This window comes from Microcebus murinus, chromosome 7 (genome assembly GCF_040939455.1).
Source record: "Microcebus murinus isolate Inina chromosome 7, M.murinus_Inina_mat1.0, whole genome shotgun sequence".
Classification (NCBI taxonomy): domain Eukaryota; kingdom Metazoa; phylum Chordata; class Mammalia; order Primates; family Cheirogaleidae; genus Microcebus; species Microcebus murinus.
The window spans coordinates 5,055,292-5,074,896 of NC_134110.1; the positions used below are offsets into that span (position 1 = coordinate 5,055,292).

Here is a 19,605-nt window from a genome sequence, read left to right on the forward strand (position 1 = left end):
GGGCGCATGCGTCACCGGGGCGCCTGTCGCCCCCGCCAGCGGCTCCCACACTTGGGTTCGTTTTCACCCCACTTTGGTAAAACCAGAAAAGTTATAAAGAGTTGCTGTAAAACTCCGTATGCTCAACCAAAAGGACTGTTCTCTCTCCATGCAGTGGTCCTCTTCCACTTTTTGGTGTTAGAATGTCCAGGGAAGAGTGGCATAAGCTTTACGAAGTCCTTTTCCTAAATACTGGGGGGACTCCCATGGCTTCTGGAACCCAGCGGTGGCGAACCATTGCTGAGGACTCCAGCAGCTTTGGGGAGGGCTCCTGCCCCCTCACCCATCCTGCAGCCCCTTCCTCCTTCCTTGGTCACCCCTCAAGCTCCCAGGCTGTAGGGAAAGTGAGCGCTGGCTTCCTGCCTCTGCTTGCCTGTCACCAGCAAAGGGCTGGCAGCCGCCCGCATGCAGCCTCCGAAGCCCAGTCTGGCACCGGGAGCTGGGGCCCTGGGGCCCTGACCTGGAGCAGCCGGCTGTGGCGCCCGGCCCGCAGCGCAGAGGCTGTCTCAGCCCCCTCGGGTGCCCGGGAGCGAACCCCGCAGCGTGGGGCTGGGAGAGCCCTCTGGGGGAGGCGTGAGGGCCAGCTCCCCGGGAGCTGGGGAAGGAAGCATTTGCAGTCACCTCGCTAAAGAATATTCATTTATTTATAATTATTGCTAAGTAAACTTCTCTTTTAAACAGGAACATAAAAACACAGTAGGGCTCTGCACAAGTGGAATCTCTAAACAGTTGGTTTGTATACACGTCAAAATAAGTTAGGATGGAATCGTCCAGGAGTTTCCAAGTCACCCGAGAGGCTGCAGGCCTCTTTGGAGAAGGTAGGGAGGGTGGGGACAGGGGCCTTGCTAAGACCACCCCGCTCAAGCCGTGAGTTGTGCTGCTTCCTCCTCTGAGCTCTGCCCAGGTCCAAGGCACAGGGCAGGGGCGTTCAAGTATCAAACCTCGCAGAGGGCCGGTGCTGACGGCGGGGCTGGGGAGGGAAGGAGAGCCCCCCACGGGGCCAGGCCTTCTCCCTTCGGCTTCCAAGACCGAGGCCACTGCGCTGGCAGGGGAGAGGAGGAGGAGGAGGAGGTACAGGGTTCTTTTTGGTACCAGGGAAGAAAGAGGTTGTGGGAAGAGGTAGTTTGCAGGGGATGATGCCTTCTGCTCAGCAGGAGAAAATGTCTCGTACAGTGACGGGGTCACTGCCACCTGAGGGTCGTCATGGCCGGCACCTGGGAGGCTGAGAGGCCCCGGGGTCTGGGGAGCCACATGTGGGCCACCTTGTCCACACCCTTCCGTCCTGATCACAGTCACCCTGAGGCCTGGCTTGGTCCTTCACTTAAGGATACGGCCTTGGGGGTAGCTGTATTTCAAACTGGTTCCCCCCACCCCAGCTGTGTCCCCCTCCTGGTGTTTGGGCTGAAGCTGGTAGCTTCCTCTGGGCCTTAGGGGACAGCCCCGCCTGCCCCTCCCCACCAGGGCCTCAGGAGGCGAGCGGGCTGGAGCCAGGGCCCTGGATTCCTGAATGTGCTGCTGCGCTGCCCTGGACCTGCAGTCCCCGTCCTGGGCTCCAGGGGCAGGAGCTGGCGTGGGGACAGGGAAGACAGCAGGTGCCAGGGAGCGAGCTGGTGGCTGAGCAGTCAGCGGCCTGGCCGCCAGGACGGTGCACGGCCAGTCAGCCACCGGAGGGGCCCAGGCAGGGTGCAGGGCTGCCCGGCCTTCCGAGGCAGGAGGGCCGGAGCCGCGGTCCCCATGGAGCCCCCGCCCAGCCGGGCTGCTCGGCAGGGGAGCACGAAGCACACACAGCACACGAGCAAGCTTGCGTTTGGAAAAAGGAAATGCGTCTCCATCAGAAAAGATAATAGGTGACACAGAAGTGGAAAGAAAAAAAATAAATTACCTTCAAAATACCCCCATTTGCTCGAAAAAAAATGTTTCCCCCCTCTATGGTCTTCATTTTCCTTTTTAAATATGTTGCTCTTTCCCGGGAGCCAGCTAGCTCTTGGCTGCCCCGTCCTCAAGATACTTACCCATGAGAAACTATTTCCGTCCCCTTCCCCCCACAGGTGGTCCCTGGCCTCCCCTTGGTCCCTGCCGATGCCCTCACCCTGCCCTGCCCTGGCTCCAGGGCCCCTCCTGCTTGCGTTAGCGTGCGCCCGGTGCCAGCCACGCCCCGGCCGGCCGTGCTCACGCGGGACCCTGGGGGCTGCCCCAGCTCAGGACAGAACTGGATGGTGTTCGTTCATTGAGATCAACTTCAGGGACACCCACTTCCAGACAGGGCTGCGGGACAGGGGCCTTCTGGGGGTGGGCTGGGGGCCGCATGCAGGCCTGGCCGGGGAGTGCGGGGGCACCGGGAGGTAGAAGGCGGGGCGGGGGCCCTGCCTGGCTGCGGAGGACAGGACGGGAAGGGGCGGCATGGGGGTAGTGCTGGCCGCAGGGAGAGGCAGGGCTGGTTAAGGAGAGAGGTGAGGAGAGGCGAGGCTCGGCTCACGTGATCTCATCCTGGAGCGCTCCGGAGAGCCTGTGCCTTAGTGGCCTGTCCCCAGCGGCCCGTTTCTCCCACCCTCCCCTGGCAGCAAGCCAAGGAGACCAGACCGGGCCTCCTGCGTTACCGTCCCTTGCCAGGATGCCCGGGCCTGTGCCCGGCGCGCAGCCGCGGCCAGTAGTACAGTCTCCATTTGGTCTAAAGGTCCCTAGTGGTGCAAATGACTCGGGCAGGCGGGCCCGGGGCGGTGGGGCGGCGGCGGCGGTGTGTTTCTCAGCGGCAGGAGGAGCAGCCCGCAGCCGGCCCGCCCCAGCCCCAGCCCCCCTCGTGCCTCGCCGGGCGGCCGCCGTGCTATAGCACGTTGTAGTAGGCCATCTCCTTCATGGCCTGCTCGGTGAGGACGCTGGCCTCCGGCCCGCTGTCCACGCCGGCATAGGCGTAGGCGTTGTCCTCGAAGTCCTCCATCTCCTGCTGGCTGTCGAGCTCGGACGGGTCAGCGCCCGCCAGCTCCATCATGGGGTCTGCAAGAGAGGGGCACAGTTAGGCCCGGGTGCCGCCGCGTGGCAGGAGCCGGTCGCCGCCATGCAGGAAGCAGATGGCCTTTTAAAGGAAAGCCTTCGCAGTCATGGCTTCCAGAGGGTCCTCGGCTGCCTCCCAGCTTTCCCCGGGATGCCTGAGGCTCCCGTGGCTTCTCCGACGGGTCACCGACCATCAGCCCTAACTGTGCACGTGGGGGCAGGTGCCACCGTGCGGGCCCCTGCAGGCCTGGGCTCGCAGGCTTTGGGTCACGCTTCCCTTCTAAGTCACTGCGCCCTACTTACTCCTCTGCAGTGTCTCTCTGGTCCCCTCGCCGAGAGAAAGCCTGCTGTGCCATCATGTCTCTGTAAAGCACTCAATTTAGCGCCTGCTGCAGGCCAGGCACTTCACAGCCCTCATCTCTTCGGAGGCCCACAAGCCCATTTAGCAGATGCAAAGGCTGAGGTTCAGAGAGGTTAATCCACTTGCCAGAGGTCACCCAGTAAGTGCTGCCGTTTTGAGCCCCTGTGCTGCTCTGGCTCAACTCGAGGGAGGGAGCCGTTTCTCCCCGCCCATCCTGGGGGCCTTTGTGCTCCCCACCAGCTCCGCCCGGTACCCCTGGGCCCAGCTCTCCAAGGACAAACGAGCACCCAAGGTAGGTTCACGAGGACACACGAGGCCAAAACGCTTAAGAGACCTCTTGTGATTTTATCAAGTCGCAATCTTGTTACAAAGATCTGGGGGCCCCGGGAGGCTGGCTGGCCGGGACCCCTCGTGCACTCTGGCCCTGTCCACTGAAGAGGTACGTGTAGCAGCACCCTGTCCTCTGCCCACTCCGCGTCAGCCGTGCCACCCCAGCTATGACAACCAAAAATGTCTCCAGACATGGCCAGATGTCACCTAGGGGCTCACTCACCCCTAGTGGAGAACCAGTGCTCTAAAGGTAAATCCATCCCTTGCCGATTAGCGGTTCAGGAATAGGAAGGTGACCCAATTCTGGCCAGGGAATCACGAGGAAAGGCCTGTTGGAAAGTTCTTAGGATGTTCTCACTGGTTTTAAAGAGCTCAGGGGAGCAGGCTCTCACTCCTCTACTGAATGTGGACAAGGAAGCACATCGCCCTGAAGGCCACTGGCAGCCGTCTTGTGACCATGAGGAAAAACCACAGCTACTGCTGTGGATGGAGGAAGCCCAACCCTGATGTCATTGTTGAGAGCTGAACCAGCCAATCCCGAAGATGGTCTAGACTTCAAGTCATTTCTTAATCTACGTGCTTATTGTGTAAGCCAGTCCAAGCGGCGGCTGTTACTTGCGCCTGTGGCATCCAACGCCCTGTGAGTCTTCCTGACAAAGCCGATTGTATCAAATCTTACAGACTCGGCTGTTTCTTCCTCAAATCTTAAATGCTGCAACCTCATTAAGGTTGCATGCTATACAGCTGGTTATAAGACTAAATAAAGCACCCGGAGAAAATAGCCCCCTCTGGATCTCTGCACACGGCCCCCACTTTGTTCATTAAGTCTATTGGTCTTGCCCAGTTGGCCCCAAAGAATAGTCTGTGCCATGTTTTACACGGACATTGATCCACCTCCCCAAATTAGAGCCCCTGAGTTTGCTAGGCAGTTGCATTTAGGATGTATACTGCCTTCCTCCTGCCACAGCGCCACGCCCGGCTTCTCAGATCACCGCCCGACGTGCGGGGAGCCCCGGCTGCTCCTGGCCGACCCCTGCCCCCCACCCCCCATCCGGTGCAGGAGGGAAGAAAGCAACCTAAGCATCCCTGGTTGCGGACCCCATGCCGAGAGAGCTTGCACCTCAGTGATCCCTGGGAACGAGGTGTGCAAAGACAGTCTTTTTTTTTGTTCCTCGAGGAGATTTTCTGGTGAAAACTAGAAAACCTGCTAGACAAATTCTATAAGAGCTGTAACACTGACAGTCTCTTGATGGCCCGGTTATTTCCCAAATGTAAAGGTCTGTTCTGGTCCTCCCCGGTGGGTTAGCTGCAGGGCGGGTCCAGGAGAGCAGCAGTTCTCAAACCCTCCTGCACAGGGAATCACCCACAGTGCTTTAAAAAAAAAAAAATCCTGATTCTGGCTCACATTCCAGATCACGGACACAAAATCTCCAGAGTCCAGACTCGGGCATCAGTGTTCTCAAAATCCCTCAGGTGACTCCCCACATGCAGCCAATCTGAGAGCCTGTCTCTAGAGTCTGATGGAAGGTTCTCCAAGGGAGGTTCAGTAAGACCTGGGAACCTCTTGGAAATGCAAACCCTCAGGCCCGCCTGGACCTCAGGGTCAGCAGCCCTGGGGGTGGCCCAGCCACCTGTTTAGGGCCCTCCGGGGATTCCCGCTACTCTAGTTCAATGCCTCTCAAACTTCACTGAGCACCAAACGGCCTGAGGGCCTGTCTGAAATGACTCAGCAGGTCTGCGGTGGGGCCCAGAGGCTGCATTTTTAGCAAGATCCCAGGCGATGCCCACGTTGCTGGTCCTCCGACCACATTTTGAGTATCGAGGAGCTACAGAGAGCTTCTATGTGCAGCCAACAGGGTTTCGTTCTCACCTACCGGAAGCAGCCTTAATAGACAACTGAAAAACAACACAACCGAGACAGGTGCTGCTGCCAGCAAAGCCGGGCCATGCACTGGCCAGCTGCTCCGAAGCCACAGTCAGGGCTAGCGCAGCCGACCCCAACACCTGACTGGCTTCCAGCAAATAAGTCCCCAGGGCAAGTCGACTCACCTGGGTACTGCCAAGGCACGCGTGTCTCGTAAGAAGCACCAGAAACAGCTCCACACTGGAGAAGGAGCTTCCTGAAGTGCTACCAGCTCCCTCCCGCCTTGGAGAATAGCTAAACCACCCCCTCCCCACAATGGGGCCAGAGCCATCAACTGTTAGCTCTGCTGTGGCCCAATGTAAGTGCTTTGATTACTGACCAGGGCTGGAGGGAGAGGCTATTGCTAACACTTGGGATGTTTTATAACAAACAGCCTCTGAAACTTCTACCAACTGCTGAGGTATAGGATCCTGTCTGGAAATTTCCCCCAGATCTTAATGACAGGACCATCCGACCCTGTCCTGAATATGTGGGTTACTTTCTCTTTGGCAGGCACTTTGAAGAGCATGACTGACTGTGTTACACTCTTTGACTTGGCTGCTGGGAAGCTCAGAGCTCCCCTCTGCATGTCCATCAGACCTCCCATGGTGTACTTGCAGTTGTGACCTCAATAGCTCTCCCTTATCTTTCCAGCTGCCATTTTTTCCTTTTATTACTTTCTTTCCCATCCACTTTATTTATATATTTAAGACAGAGTCTCACTCTGTTGCTGGGGCTAGAGTGCTGTGGCATTAGCCTAGCTCACAGCAACCTTAGACTCCTGGGCTTAAGCAATCTTTCTGCCTCAGCCTCCCGAGAAGCTGGGACTACAGGAATGCACCACCATGCCTGGCTAATTTTTTCCATTTTTAGTAGAGACAAGGTCTCGCTCTTGCTCAAGCTGGTCTTGAACTCCTGACCTCGAGCAATCCTCCCTCCTCGGCCTCCCAGAGTGCTAGGATTACAGGCGTGAGCCACCACGCCTGGCCCCATCCACTTACTTTAAATGTTATGTCATGGTAATGAGGTAAAGTGTCAGCTCCTATGTGCTGTGATCTTGCCCGAGCTACCTAACTTCCCTGTCCTTCAGTTTCTGCATCTGTGAGCTAGGGGTAACAGAGCTAACTTCACTTTGAGGATCACATGAGTTAATAAAGGCCTGGCACACAGTTAGCACTCCATAAATGTTAGTTATGATTTTTATTATTATGATGTGAGCCCGTTGAAGTCCTTTGAAGAAGACATAAATATCCCATCGTTATCGCCATGACGGCCCTGCAGGGCCCCCCCTCTCCAGGCCTGAGCCCACCCTAACGAGGTCTCGGCCTCGGCCAGCCTCCCCATTCCCTTAACTGGACAGGCGGCTCCTGAGTGCGCCATGTTGGTGTCATTCCTGCTCTGTCCATTGCGCATGGCCCACCCACCTTGGCTGTCCAGGCCGATGTCCATGACGCCATGCTTGACCTTCATGTGCCGGCTCAGGTTGCCCTTGAGGTTGAACTTGCTGGAGCAGTAGGGGCACTTGAAGGGCTTGCTGCCTGCGTGCAGGTGCATGTGGCCCAGCAGGTTGTACATGCGGTTGAAGGACTTCCCGCACACCTGCAACACGCCAACCCGGGCCCATTAGCCTGTGGGGAGCGCGCCGTCCCCCGACCCCAGCCCACGCCCACCTCCGTGGCCAGGCCACAGCCCCGCCAGCATGGACAGTGCTCTCTTTGTCCTTTTTTATGTGACTCCAGAAGCCCACGGAGCAGAGAAACAAGCCGCCCCTGCTGTCATCGCTCCTGCGGGTCTGGCCCGCCCTGAGCTGGAGTCACCGCAAACTCAGACCCAGCTCGGATCCCCAGCGGCACCGAGTCCCAGGCCTGGGCTTTCTCTGTGGCCCAGTTCTCAAGAAACACAACGCCAGCAGCTTTGAGGATCCGAACCACCCTGCGCACCCCAAGCCCCAAAGCCCAGGCTCAGTTTCCCCCAGCCAGGGCTCCCCACTGCCCACACTGGCCACGCCAGCTCTCCGTGGGCCACGGCCGCCGAGTCCTGCGGACGCCAGGCCACCCGTGGGGAGGGCGCAGCCCCGGCCTGCGGGCGCGTACCTTGCATTTGAATGGCTTCACGGGCGAGTGTACAATCATGTGTGTCTTGAGGGTCTGCTTCTGCACGAAGGTCTTGAAGCAGATGTGGCACTGGTAGGGCCGGACGCTGGTGTGGATCAGCATGTGCCGCTTCATGTTCGCCTGCAGGGTGAACTCCCGGCCACACACCTCGCACTTGAACTCCTTCACGCCCTGTGGGGGGAGGGGCGGTGGTCAGGGCCACACGACAGACACAGACGCTGGAGTGTCCCACGGTGGAGGGTGGGGAGCCCCACACAGGCACCGCTTCTGGGAAGTGTCCCTTTCCAGGGGGACTCTGAACAGCTACCACTTGTTTAAAGTCACCGGGAGGCAGACAGGGGCTGTGCCCATCCGCACGCCTGCTGTCTCCTGTCCCCAGGGTGGGCGTGCACCTGGGGCTGCGCCAGCACGCTGAGGCAAGCCTGTGCTCAGTCATTCACTCGGCAACCGTGTACTGGGCACCTGCTACAAGCCAGCACTGTGCTAGGCGCCAGGGGCCCGGGGTCGAGACGCGCAGTCTCTGTCCGGTGTCTGTGGCCGTTTCATCAGACCCAGGACGTATGCATTACGCTGACCCTCAGTGCTGTCTCTTGGTGTTCTTTTTGGTTCACGGAACCCTTGGAAAATATGATTAAAGCTAGGGACATCCCAGGAAAAATGACACTTAGGTCGGCATAGAATTTCGAAGGCTCTCAAACCCCCAGAGCCCGTCCACTGACCCCCTGAGAGAGTGTTTGCCAAACCTCCCTGGCTGTAAGAGCCACCTCCAGTTCTGTCCGACATGCAGCCTCCCAGGCCCTTCCCAAGAGTCTCGTTCAAGGGGCCCAGGGACGGCCCGGCTGTGTTTGTGCTCAACAGCGCCCCCGGGTGGCTCTTGTCTCCGATGGATTTGGAACACTGGGTCCCGGGAGACACAGACTCCAGGCCAGGGAGGGGAACCTGCGGCCGTCTGATTTCAAGATTGCTCCTTCTTAAGCATCAAAGAAGGCAAGAAAAGCTTCATCTTTCCCTGCTGCACCCCTTTTAATAAAAGGATTTACTCTGTTAAAATTTGGGTTCAGTTAAAAGTCCGTACTCAAGGATCCAGAAGGCCACATGTGGCCCCAAGGCTGCAGTTTCCCCACCCCGGCTCCAGGGGAAAACCCTCCGGTTTGGACGTGAACATGCTTATCTATGGTCTGAGGTGACCCCCTGAGCAGGGCAGGGTGCTGTGTACAGGAGGCGTCCAATTATTGTCTAAGGGGGAAAGTTAGGATAAAGTTGGAAGCTGTTTTCTCTTTGCTGAGTGAGTGATTTAGTAGGACCCCCAATGGGACAGCTATGGTCACAGCTGCTATCTCTCTGCTTGTTTGGTACAAGTTTTGTACGTACGTATGTAAATATGCATGTATATATGTATGTATGTATGTATTTATTTAAAAAAAAATTTTTTTTTTTGAGACAGAGTCTCACTCTGTTGCCCAGGCTAGAGTGAGTGCTGTGGCGTCAGCCTAGCTCACAGTAACCTCAAACTCCTGGGCTCAAGCAATCCTTCTGCCTCAGCCTCCTGAGTAGCTGGGACTACAGGCATGTGCCACCATGGCCGGCTAATTTTTTCTATATATATTAGTTGGCCAATTAATTTCTTTCCATTTATAGTAGAGACAGGGTCTCGCTCTTGCTCAGGCTGGTTTCGAACTCCTGACCTTGAGCAATCCACCCGTCTCGGCCTCCCAGAGTGCTAGGATTACAGGCGTGAGCCACTGCACCCAGCCAATATATATGTATATATGTATTTAGTTAGTTATTTTTAGAAACAGGGTCTCCCTCTGTCATCCAGGCTAGAGTACAGTGGCTTCATCACCGCTCACTGTAACCTCAATCTCCTGGGCCCAGCAATCCTCCCGCCTCAGCCTCCCAAGTAGTTGGGACTACAGACGTGTGCCACCGTGCCTGGCTAATTTATTTTTATTTATTTTTTGTAGAGATGGGAGTCTCACTATGTTGCCCAGGTGGGTCTCGAACTCCTAGCCTCAAGCCATCCTCCTGCCTAAGCCTTCCAGAGAGTTGAGATTACAGGCATGAGCCACCATGCCTGGCCTGTATTGTAATTTAATAGTTCCCGTGTCTGTTTCTCCTAGCAGATGGGCTGTGTCTCCTTTTCATACCCGCTTGACATGTTGCAGGTGGGTACGGCCACCAGGGGGCCCTGCCATTCAGGAGTTTACTCGATAAGCACGTGATGTGCGTATTGTACACGTTTAGGCTGATGATAGGTATGTTTTCGATGTTATTAGCCTTTGATTTTTGCTTTCAGCTTTTCTTCGCAGTATTATTTATCTTTTAACACTCTGCGGAGTTGTGGGGATTTTTAAGTCTGACAGCAGAGGAGAAAGACGGCAAATAGATATTTTTATATAGCGCGTATGCGATCACCCTCCACTTGCATCCTCTGCAGACATCAACAATCAATCACACGCTTTTACTGCCGAGCCCAGATTCAGTTTCGGAATCCTTCTGAACATTACGTTTTGGGCAGCTACTACCAGCTGACCGGAGGAGCCCCTGCAATGCAGCCTACCAATGGCTGGCTTCTTGGCGCCCCGGGCTGTTGCTCCCCGGCTCGGTGTGGCGGACACTGCGAGAGGTGGGGTGGCGAGCTGGACCTGGTACCACCAGGAGGCCCCCACTGTGGAGAGAAAGCACTACGCGCATGCGGCTTTGAAGGGTTAAGTGGGTTGGATTTGGGTCGAAACCACGGGGCAGCCAAGTGCGTGCCAGGGTGGGGTTGTGAGACCTGAGAGGCCTCGTTCCACCTGCCCGGATGTGAGGGCCCCTCGGAGGCGGTGACGCTGGCTGAAGGCAGGGGGAGGAGGGCAGGGGAGAATGGGTCAAGGTCGGGCCCAGGGATACTGCAGATCTCAACAGTGCCGCTCAGTCTTCCATCTCACAAACCACTTTGCCTAGGTTAGACATGCTCTAAAACCACCTGAATGTACTCTTCCATAGCAGTTATTTTTCCTTACACCTACTCTCCCTTAAAAATTAAATGTATTTAGCCTGTTCCTAAAGGGAAGTCAAAGGTTTTTATGTACTTTTTTTTTTTGAGATAGAGTCTTGCTCTGTCACCCTGGATAGACTGCAGTGGCATTGTCAGTGCAACCTCACCCTCCTGGGCTCAGCTCCCGAGGAGCTGGGGCTACAGGTACTCACCACCATGCCTGGCTAATTTTTTCTATTTTTGGTAGAGATGGGGTCTGGCTCCAGCTCAGGCTGGTCTCTAACTCCCGAGTTCAAGTGATCCTCCTGCCTCGGCCTCCCAGAATGCTAGGATGACAGGCGTGAGCCACGGTGCCCCGCTAATATACTTTTGTAATGACCAGAAGAAAAGGACGCCCTCTGTACTTCTGACCATTGAGTTCGGGTGCCTCCCCGTGGCATCCCGGCCTCTCTCTGGCCTCAGCTCTCTGGAAAACAGGCAGGTTAGGCTAGTTCAGTGATTCTCAAACTGTGTTCCTTGGGTTCTGCAGGGGTTCCACAAACATTTCATTAAAAAAAATTTTTTTTTTTTTTAAAATAAATAAGGGTTTACTATTTGAAAAAGGCAGCCTTACCTTGTGGGTGAGCGAGTGCTGCTTGAGGTGGTGGATCTGGCTGAACTCCATGCCGCATTCGGTGCACACGAAGGGCCGCACGTTCTGGTGCTTGAGCATGTGGTTCTGCAGCTGGCTGCGGTAGTGGAAGGACTTGTCGCACTCGAGGCACTGGTAGAGGGTGGGGCCCTGGTGGGAGGCGAGGTGGCGCTTGAGCTGGGTCAGGGTGGAGAAGTCCAGGCCGCACTCCACACAGACGTGGCAGCGGCCACTCTCGTGCTTCACTTCGTGGGCCTTGAGCTCGCTGGGGTAGGCGAAGCCACGGCCGCAGAAGTGGCAGCTGTAGGGCTTGACCTCCGAGTGCAGCAGCATGTGGCGCTTGAGGTGGCTGGTCTGCGTGAAGGCCTTGTGGCATACCTGGCACTTGTGGGGCCGGGTGCCCTGGTGCGTCAGCAGGTGCGTCTGCAGGTGGCTGGGCTGCTTGAAGAGCTTGCTGCAGTGCGGGCACGAGTGCGGCTTGATGCCGTTGTGGCCCAGGATGTGCGTCACCAGGTTGTACTTGGACGTGTACGACTTCTCGCACATGCGGCACTGCCAGCGCTTCTGGCGGTCGCCCGCCTCCACCAGGTAGGAGTCGTCGATCTGCACGTTGATGTCCAGCCGGTCCAGCTGGGCCTTCTTGTGGCGCTCCGCTGTGGAGCCCGCCGCGTCTGCCTCGAACTCGCCAGCCTCCTGCCACACGAAGCCCTGCTCTGGCTTCACGGCCTCCGGGGACTCCATGCTGGGCGCCTCGGGGTCACTCAGCGGGGCCAGGTGGGGCGGCTCGAAACCACACTCAGCGGGCAAGGCCTCTGGCCCGGGCAGCGCCATGCTGGGCTCGGGGAAGCCGTCCCGGGCCGGGTCTGGGAAGTGAGGGTCGTAGGGGGCCACGTCCAGCTCCGGCCTCGGCGTCCGGGGCAGGTGCCGGAGCGTCCGGGGCTTGCGGCTGAAGGCGCTGAGGTCGATCATCTTGACGGCGCTGCTCTGCACCAGGGCCTCGCAGGCGCCGCTGGACACCTCGGCCGGGGCTTCTGCGGGGCCTGCGTCCTTGCTGTCGCCAGACACGGAAACCTCATAGACCTCCTGCTCCTCTTCCTCCTCCACCTTCTCGAACTTGACCTTGGGCACCAGCCGCACCGGGGGCCGCGTCTTCCGCCGGGTGTGCTTCTCGAAGGCGGCCTCCACCTCCAGCACCTCCTCCTCCACCGGCTCCTCCAGGGCCCGCCCGTTGCAGGCCAGCTGGTAGACGTCGGGGCCGGGTGGCCCAGGCTCCCCCATGGCCGTCCCTGACAGCTCAGGCCCCAGGTCCGGGTAGAAGGCCTCGGCGCTTATGGTGGCTCCAAAGAGCTCATTTTCGGAGACCAGGCCCAGCACGGCGGCCTGGGCCAAGGACAGCACCACCACGGCATCCGTCTGTGTCCCTGAGTCCATGAAGCCCTCCATCCCGTGGAGGCTGCTAGGAGGGCATCGCTGTGGGAGGAGAAGGGAGCATTAACACCGGGGCTCGGCGCCGCGTGGACGGCTACACACAGAGCGGAGACGACGGCTTGGCTAATTTGGGGTGTGTCTGGCCCCGACGTCTTTCTATTCCTGCTTGAGGGACAGGGCACCCTTGCAATTACAGGGAGCAATGACACCCTTTGTGCATCCAACCATCTCTGCCATCTCCCTGTAGGATCCCGGGTGAGCCCCGTGCCGGCCTTCGCCTTCCCTTCTGTAAAAAGGGGAGGTCGGATTTCCCTCTAACCGTGTTCTATGGGGCCTTCAAGAACTCCTCAAAAATCCGATTCACAAGGCAAGAAGATTCTACTATTTTTTAAAAGAGTTTTAAAAGCCCACCTACTCGACTAGAACAGGTACTGCATTCCAACACATTCAGAAGCCCCCCTGGCTTTGCTGCCAAAATAATTAGTTTTGGGCAGAACTTAAGACTGTAGCTGAGGTGTTCACTGTCACCACCTGTGACGACTTGGCTGTATGAATGAAGACACGTACATACATACGGCAAAAACAAGGCGACACTCAGAAACAAAGTGGGAGCTTAGGCCAAGTCTCAGACACCGGCTGCCACCGTCAGCCCTGATGCAAAATCTCCGTCTATCCAAACAGGTCACTGTTTTGCTTGATTAGCTAAACGTTATGTATTCAAATATCTAAACTCACACCGATAGAACATGGTTTTTATCTGCTTTATACACTGGCGTTCCGTGCCGGCCCCGACATGGAAGAAGGGGCCTTGGCGGCACTCCTTGCACCCGGCTGCCCGGCTCTCCCCGGGGCTGCCCTCTCCCCGACCCTGCTCCTCCCGGGGGTCTTCACAGCTGCCCCCACCTGCCTCGGCACCCTCTGCAGGCTCCCCCGGGGCTTCGGCACACCCAGTGATGGCCCAGTGGCTGTGCGTGGCCTGCTCCCGGCCTCAGGTGGTCACGTCGATGCCCCTCACCCCAGGGCAGCCGCTGGCGCAGCAGAGGAAGGGGCGGCATGGCGGTGACTCCTGCCTGCCCTGCCCGCTCCCCTCCCGGGCGGCCCTTCCTCAGGAAACCGGCTCGGGCCTGGCGCCCTCCCCCAGCGCCCAGTGGAGCTTCCCCTTCCTGCGGCGGCTAAAAATACCCCGCACAGGAATTCAGCCTCCTCGGCCCGGCCGACACTAAAGATTAAACCATGGACCTCAGCACAGCAGCCCCTTGTGGAAGGGACGAGTGGAAGGAAACGCCTGGAACAGGCTGGGCGGGCCGAACCTGTTCCTGAGTCACCCACACCCCCACGCCCAGACCCTGGAAAGTGGACTCAACTAGCTTGTGTGCCTCAGTTTCCCCACAGAAAAAACAGGGATGCAAACACCTACGCACGGAAGGGGTGTGAGGACCAGCGGTCATGACGCGGGGGAAGGGGCTTGGCTGACCACAGAGCCCGGGCCAGCCGTGGGGCACCCCTGTGGGGTGTCTGCCCACAGCCCTGGAGGAGCCTTTTCTGAAAAAAGCCACAGAGCTGAGAGATGTTTCCACTCTCGCTCCCCAAATTCAGCACAGCTTAAGTGGTTCTGAGGACAACCTCGAGGGACTCGGAACTCGGAACTCATTCATTCATTTGAGCAACAAGTCCCTGCTAAGGCCCTGCTATGGGCCGGGCCTTGAGCCTGGAGACAGCGAGGGGAATGAGGCAGGGTCCTGCCCCGCTGGGCTCACCACGGCCACCCTGCCACCAGCCGGGCAGAGCGGCTGCCTCCTGTCACTGCAGCCTGTCTCTGGTGGCCCCCAGCGGCCCTCCTGCCTGCTATGGAGTTGAGCAAACGATGTGCTCAGCATTTTTTTAGACTTCCCCAAAGGCAGGGCCAGAGAAGAGGAGGAACTAATGACCAGCAGCGGTGCAGCCCATGCTTCACACTTGGCACCAGATCCGAGTTCAAATCCGACTCTACATTTACTGTGACTTCGAACAATTCCGATCTCTACACGGGGGAAAGGGTCCTGACTTACAGGGCGGGGAGGAGGTGAGAAGAGCATGTCGGGGTGAACGTCGGTTCCCTTCCCTTTCCTGTCCACGGCTCCAGTACCAGGCACCCTGCCCCCCTCCTGGCAGCCTCACAGCAGTGGGCGCAAAGCAGTCCCCTTGCTCTCGGGGAGGGGGGCAGGAGAACACTAGCAGCCCACAGCAGCCCGAGGGGCCGGGCACAGGGCTGGTGTGGTTCTCCGCAGGGAGGGTGACCACGTACCTGACCATCCACACTGGGGCCCTTTTACAAGGGGCCCCTCCCCATGGTCACACCAGGTACCAGATGCAAACCAGCCAGGTGTGCCCTCCCCACACGAACAGGTGGTTCTGCGTTGAGAAGGTGTGTCTGTGTCGGAAGCCTGTGCCTGGCTGCAAAAGGGTCCTTGCCCCCAGGGCTCTGTGCCCAAGTGGGGGCGGGGGGCACAGAGGTGCCAGCAGCTAAGCACGGACCTGGGCGAAGAGCCACAGCTTCTCATTGGTGAGTCCGTGCCAGTCCCAAGTGAGCCACTTAATCCTACACGACCCGTGGGGCGTGGCGGGGTACCCTGCTCCCCACTTCACAGCCCGGCACACTGGGCCCCGAGGAGCATGCTCCAGAAGGCTGTGGATGGGACGCAGCTGGGTGTGTACCCAGGTGTGAGGGCCCACGACCAGGCCACCTGGGCCCCATATCGCCCTCTCTGTCCTGGGGCCGTGCGGCCTGGGGGTGTCACGTCTGAGCCTGGCCTCCTCCTTAGGAACCGCCCTGGGACACCAGGGGCCAGCAGGGAAACATGGGCAAGCCCCGGGCAATTGCCTCTTCCTTTCTGGCTGGGCCAGGGTCCCCAGAGGGCAGCCAGAGCCCTTCCTGGGGTCTCTACTTCTGCCGGAAGTTTCCACGGAGCCACCACCCCCTGGCCAGTCTTTTGCATTGGGCTGGACACTCGCCAGAGCAGAACACACGCCGCCCTGTGAGTGCCTGTGTCATGGGGCTTCAGGGTGGGGTGGGGCCCGGCTCTGTGTTGTACTGTTCCCTGGGCCGCCAGGCTGGCTGACAGAGGCTGGGAGAAAGACAGAGGGAATCTGATTTCCCTGCATGTCGTGCACAGGAATGAGGGACTGGGGAGCTGGCACGGGGTGACCCGTGTCACCGTATCCCCTTCCTTCTGGGCTGGCTTTCCGGTTCACTTCTCACCCGCTCCACCTCGCAGGCCACAACCTCTCTGTTCTCGTGTCCTGGCACAGAGCTGCCTGGGCAGGAGAGCCTGCCAGGTGTGCGCCACCTGTGTACCAGGGCTGCCTCCCCACCCAATCTAAGGCCCCTCTGTCATCTGCCCGGGGCCCCTGGCGGCACCTCCCTTCTCAGGGCAGGGCCTCTCCTCACCACTGGTGCTGAGGACTCAGAACAAAAGCCCTCCCCACGTCAGGGCTAGTGGCATGAGGGCCATCTCTGGCTGGGATGCGGCTGGGCTCCTACCTGGCACCCTCGGTTCCCAGGGTGGGCAGAAAGTAAATGTTAAAGGCAGAGAAAGAGAGAAACAGATTAGCTGCCTGATTGCAGTGGTGCTGGGAGTGGGGGGAGGGAGGGAGGGAGGGAGAAAAGAAAAGAAGAGAGTGGGAAGTGGGGGCAGAGGAGGAGCGAGAGTGGGGGAGGGTGGGGAGAAAGGGCTTCGCAGGCCAAGAAACAAAGGCAGGGGAGGGGGAGGGGCATGGAGGGGGAGGGGTGGCGTGACATGGAAGCCCAGGACTGCCCTATTTCCCAGGGCTCAGCACCACCCCCTCCCAGGCCTGAGGGCCAAGCCAGCCCCAGCCAGCGAATCTTGTCTCAACCTAAGGCCAGGCAGGGGACCTTCCCTCCCCACAAGGACCCAGGCCTCCAGAGTCTGTTACTTCATCTGCGGCTCTGCCTTCTCCTGCATTGTATTACGGTTCCTGTAAACACTGGGCAGGTCACCTGACTCCGCTTCCTTATCTGTAAAATGGGCACAAGAGCCTACTTAGAACCTGGAGGGCTGGGGAAGTCTTGGCCTACCTGCCTGTCACCAGGGTCCCTCCCTAAGATGTGACAGCACCTCTTCTCTTCCCACACTACTCCAAGCGCTTCTTTCCTCATACCAAGATCCCCTTGTCCTCCTCCTCTAGGGTAGGGGTGGGTTGGGCAGGACCAGGGTGGCTGGTGTCCCCCTGGGACACAGGTGGGGCGGAGCCTGGGTGAAGGCCCCAAGGCCCAGGCTGGCTGGGGGCTGGTGGGACGGGGCCATTCTTTGACTAACTCCCACCACCAGGGAGATCATCTCAAAACCCAGCTGAAGACACAGGAGTGCTCTGGGCTTCTGCCAGCCCAGGCTTGGGCTGTCACCGAGCACCTGCCATCAATGTGGTTGGATGACTATTTCCCGAGGGTCCTCGCTCCCTGACACAGCCTCAGCGGTGCCCTGTGCTTATGCCGGAAGGACAGTTTGCCCTTGGCCCCTTCATCGTGGCCTTGAATCACCAGGTTGCTCAGAGGCTGCGGCCTCCAGGCCTGCAACCCAACCACTGACCCAGCGCACATTTACCGAGCACCTACTGCGTCCTGGGTGCTGCTCTTGGTCTTGGGGATAAAGTCTGGAGCAAATCAAAGTTCTCACTGTCCCACGCTTAGCTGCGGGAGCTCAGTCGACAGGGCCAGGATCTCGGGGAGCAGGACGGGGTGGGGTGGGGGCAGGGCCCTCCAGAGCAGCAGGGCAGGGGGGCCCCACTCCCGGGTCTGGCATTCAAGCCCTCCAAGATGGGCCTCTGGGCCCTTTGCCCCTGGGAGCCCAGGTCCTGGAGTGGGCAGGACGGGCTGCCGGGAGGGGAAGGGGAAGTTCCAGGTGTGTACTCTGCTGTTAAGAACACCCATGGGACTTCACCTCCTAGCGAAACCAGCCTGTGTCCCCTGCTGTCCTCACGGTAGGCTTAAGGTAAACTGCTCACGTCTCCAGAAAGGAAGAGGAAGCGAAAGCTGGGAGGCTTGTGCAAACCCGGGACTCCTTGCCACCGTCTAGCTTCTGCTGGCCCACAAGGCACAGGCCCAGCAGCGGGGGGGTGGGGCGGCCAAGGGGGAAGTGTGTGAGTCACTTCCTTATTGGATTCTCTTTCTGCCTCGGCTTCCCCTTTTCTCTGTGGACAGGCTCACCGAGCCCCACTTCCAGGAGCCAGAGTGGCTGAGCCACTGACACAGGGCCACCAATCCACAAATCACACCAGGGCTTGAGAATCACCATTTCCAGCCCTTGTCACAGATCAGGAAACTGAGGCCCAGGGAGAGGAAGGGACTGCTCCGAGGTCACCCAGTGAGACGCCGGGGAAGCAAGGACTGGGACTAGAACGCAGCTAAGCTACAGCACCCGGCTTCGTGGTCAAAACACTAATGTGGATGTTGCTGGCAAGGAAGCTACCTTGTCAAGCCCATGGAGCCCAGGCCCAGGTCACTGACGTTTACAATCAGTTGACGTAAAAAAGCAAATAGCCCTCCACAACCAGGGAGGGCCTCGCCAATCCGATGATGACGGCCTTAAGAGCAGACGCCGAGCTTTCTCGGCGAAAGAATCCTGCCTCCAGACTGCATCGTACAAACCCTGCCTGAGCTTCCAGCCTGCCCTGCAGAGTTTGGACTTACCAGCCCCCGCAATTGCTCGAGCCAATTCCTTAAAATACATCTCTGTGTACGTACACTGTATATCCTGTCGGTTCTGTTTCCCCGGAGAACCCCGCCGGGACGGCAACGCTGACTCACAGTGGTGTGTGTTCGCGGCTCATCTCCCCGCTGGTCCCCCACCCCAGGGGACGGTGCCTGCAGGAGGCAGAGGGGCACAGCGGGGCAGTGTCCTGAGAGGGCACCAGGGCGGGGAGAAGGTGGAGGGAAGGGAGCAGCAGCCACCAAGGGGCCAAGGATGAAGGAATGAATGCGACCTAGAGGGACCCCGTTGCAGGGGAGCCCTACTCTTCCACACGCCGCCTCCCCAGGGGTGGCCTCAGGCTGCACAGAGAAGAGCCCTAATCTGCTCGGGCTCTTTCCTATCTGACACCCTCACAGGTGAGACAGCCCCTCCCTGGACCGCCCTGACAGCCAGGCCTGTTCTGAAAGCCCTTGCTCTCCTGGTGTCCCAGGCTGGGGGACACCTAGACCTGTCCTGTTTCTACTGGCTGAGGCTGCGGAGGGCCTGGCCGCTACGGAGTGAGGGTCCCCCTCTTCCAGGAGGTCACAGGGACCCTTAAACCCAAGGAGAGGAGGACCGGGGCCCCCATGGCGACAGGCACAATCTTGGACCCACCGTACCCACGCGACTCCTCAGGCTCAAACACTTCCCAGGCCAGAGACCCCGGGTCCACGGAGCTCCAGAACTGGCGTCCTTTGATTAGAGTACCAACGCCTGGGCCTCGCTCCAGACGGTTCAACCAGAATCTCCGGGTTCAGGGCCTGGACGCGGCTTTCTCTAAAAGTTCCCCAGGTGATTCTGATTCTACAAATGAATCAGCAAGAGCTGATGAGCACGCGGAGACTGGCCTGGCCTTGCCTGGAGAACGATGTGGGGGCGCCTCCTCCCTCGCCCTCCCCTACAGGCAGCTGCCGCTCCCAGCCGGGGGTCGCCAAGCACAGGACAGCCCCCGCTCGGGCCGGGCTGCACGCAGGCGGCTCACACAGACGCTGAGCCCAGACCTCTCCCGCCCGTCCCTGCGGTCTCCTCGCTTGGAGACGTGGGTGCACGTCCAGCCGCACAGCACCAACCGCTGGGCCCGATGCTCCCAGAGTACCCGAAGGCC

At 58.9% G+C, this 19,605-nt stretch overlaps 1 protein-coding gene, 1 long non-coding RNA gene and 1 other non-coding gene across 5 annotated transcripts in view; 1 reads left to right on the plus strand and 2 right to left on the minus strand.

The window, feature by feature from the left end:
• Nucleotides 1–665: 665 nt before the first annotated feature.
• ZNF710 (zinc finger protein 710) overlaps nt 666–19,605 on the minus strand; it is a 70,394-nt gene continuing 51,454 nt past the window's right edge. For 2 of the 3 annotated variants that reach the window (XM_076004750.1, XM_076004749.1), the window contains exons 2-4: nt 11,329–12,816; nt 7,715–7,906; nt 5,814–7,220 (exon numbers count right to left, since the gene is read on the minus strand). In XM_076004750.1, coding sequence (XP_075860865.1) covers nt 6,828–7,220; nt 7,715–7,906; nt 11,329–12,789 — 2,046 coding nt within the window. In that variant the 5' untranslated portion in view covers nt 12,790–12,816 and the 3' untranslated portion in view covers nt 5,814–6,827. Of the gene's footprint in view, nt 3,031–5,813; nt 7,221–7,714; nt 7,907–11,328; nt 12,817–19,605 lie in introns of those variants that run through there. The other variant, XM_012763311.2, reaches the window with a different exon arrangement.
• On the minus strand, nt 4,895–4,956 carry LOC142872058 (U7 small nuclear RNA). The gene has a single exon (XR_012920301.1). It is a non-coding gene; the product is annotated as a U7 small nuclear RNA (small nuclear RNA).
• LOC142871898 (uncharacterized) lies at nt 15,509–18,269 on the plus strand. The gene is made up of 2 exons (XR_012920075.1): nt 15,509–15,788; nt 17,972–18,269. It is a non-coding gene; the product is annotated as an uncharacterized LOC142871898 (long non-coding RNA).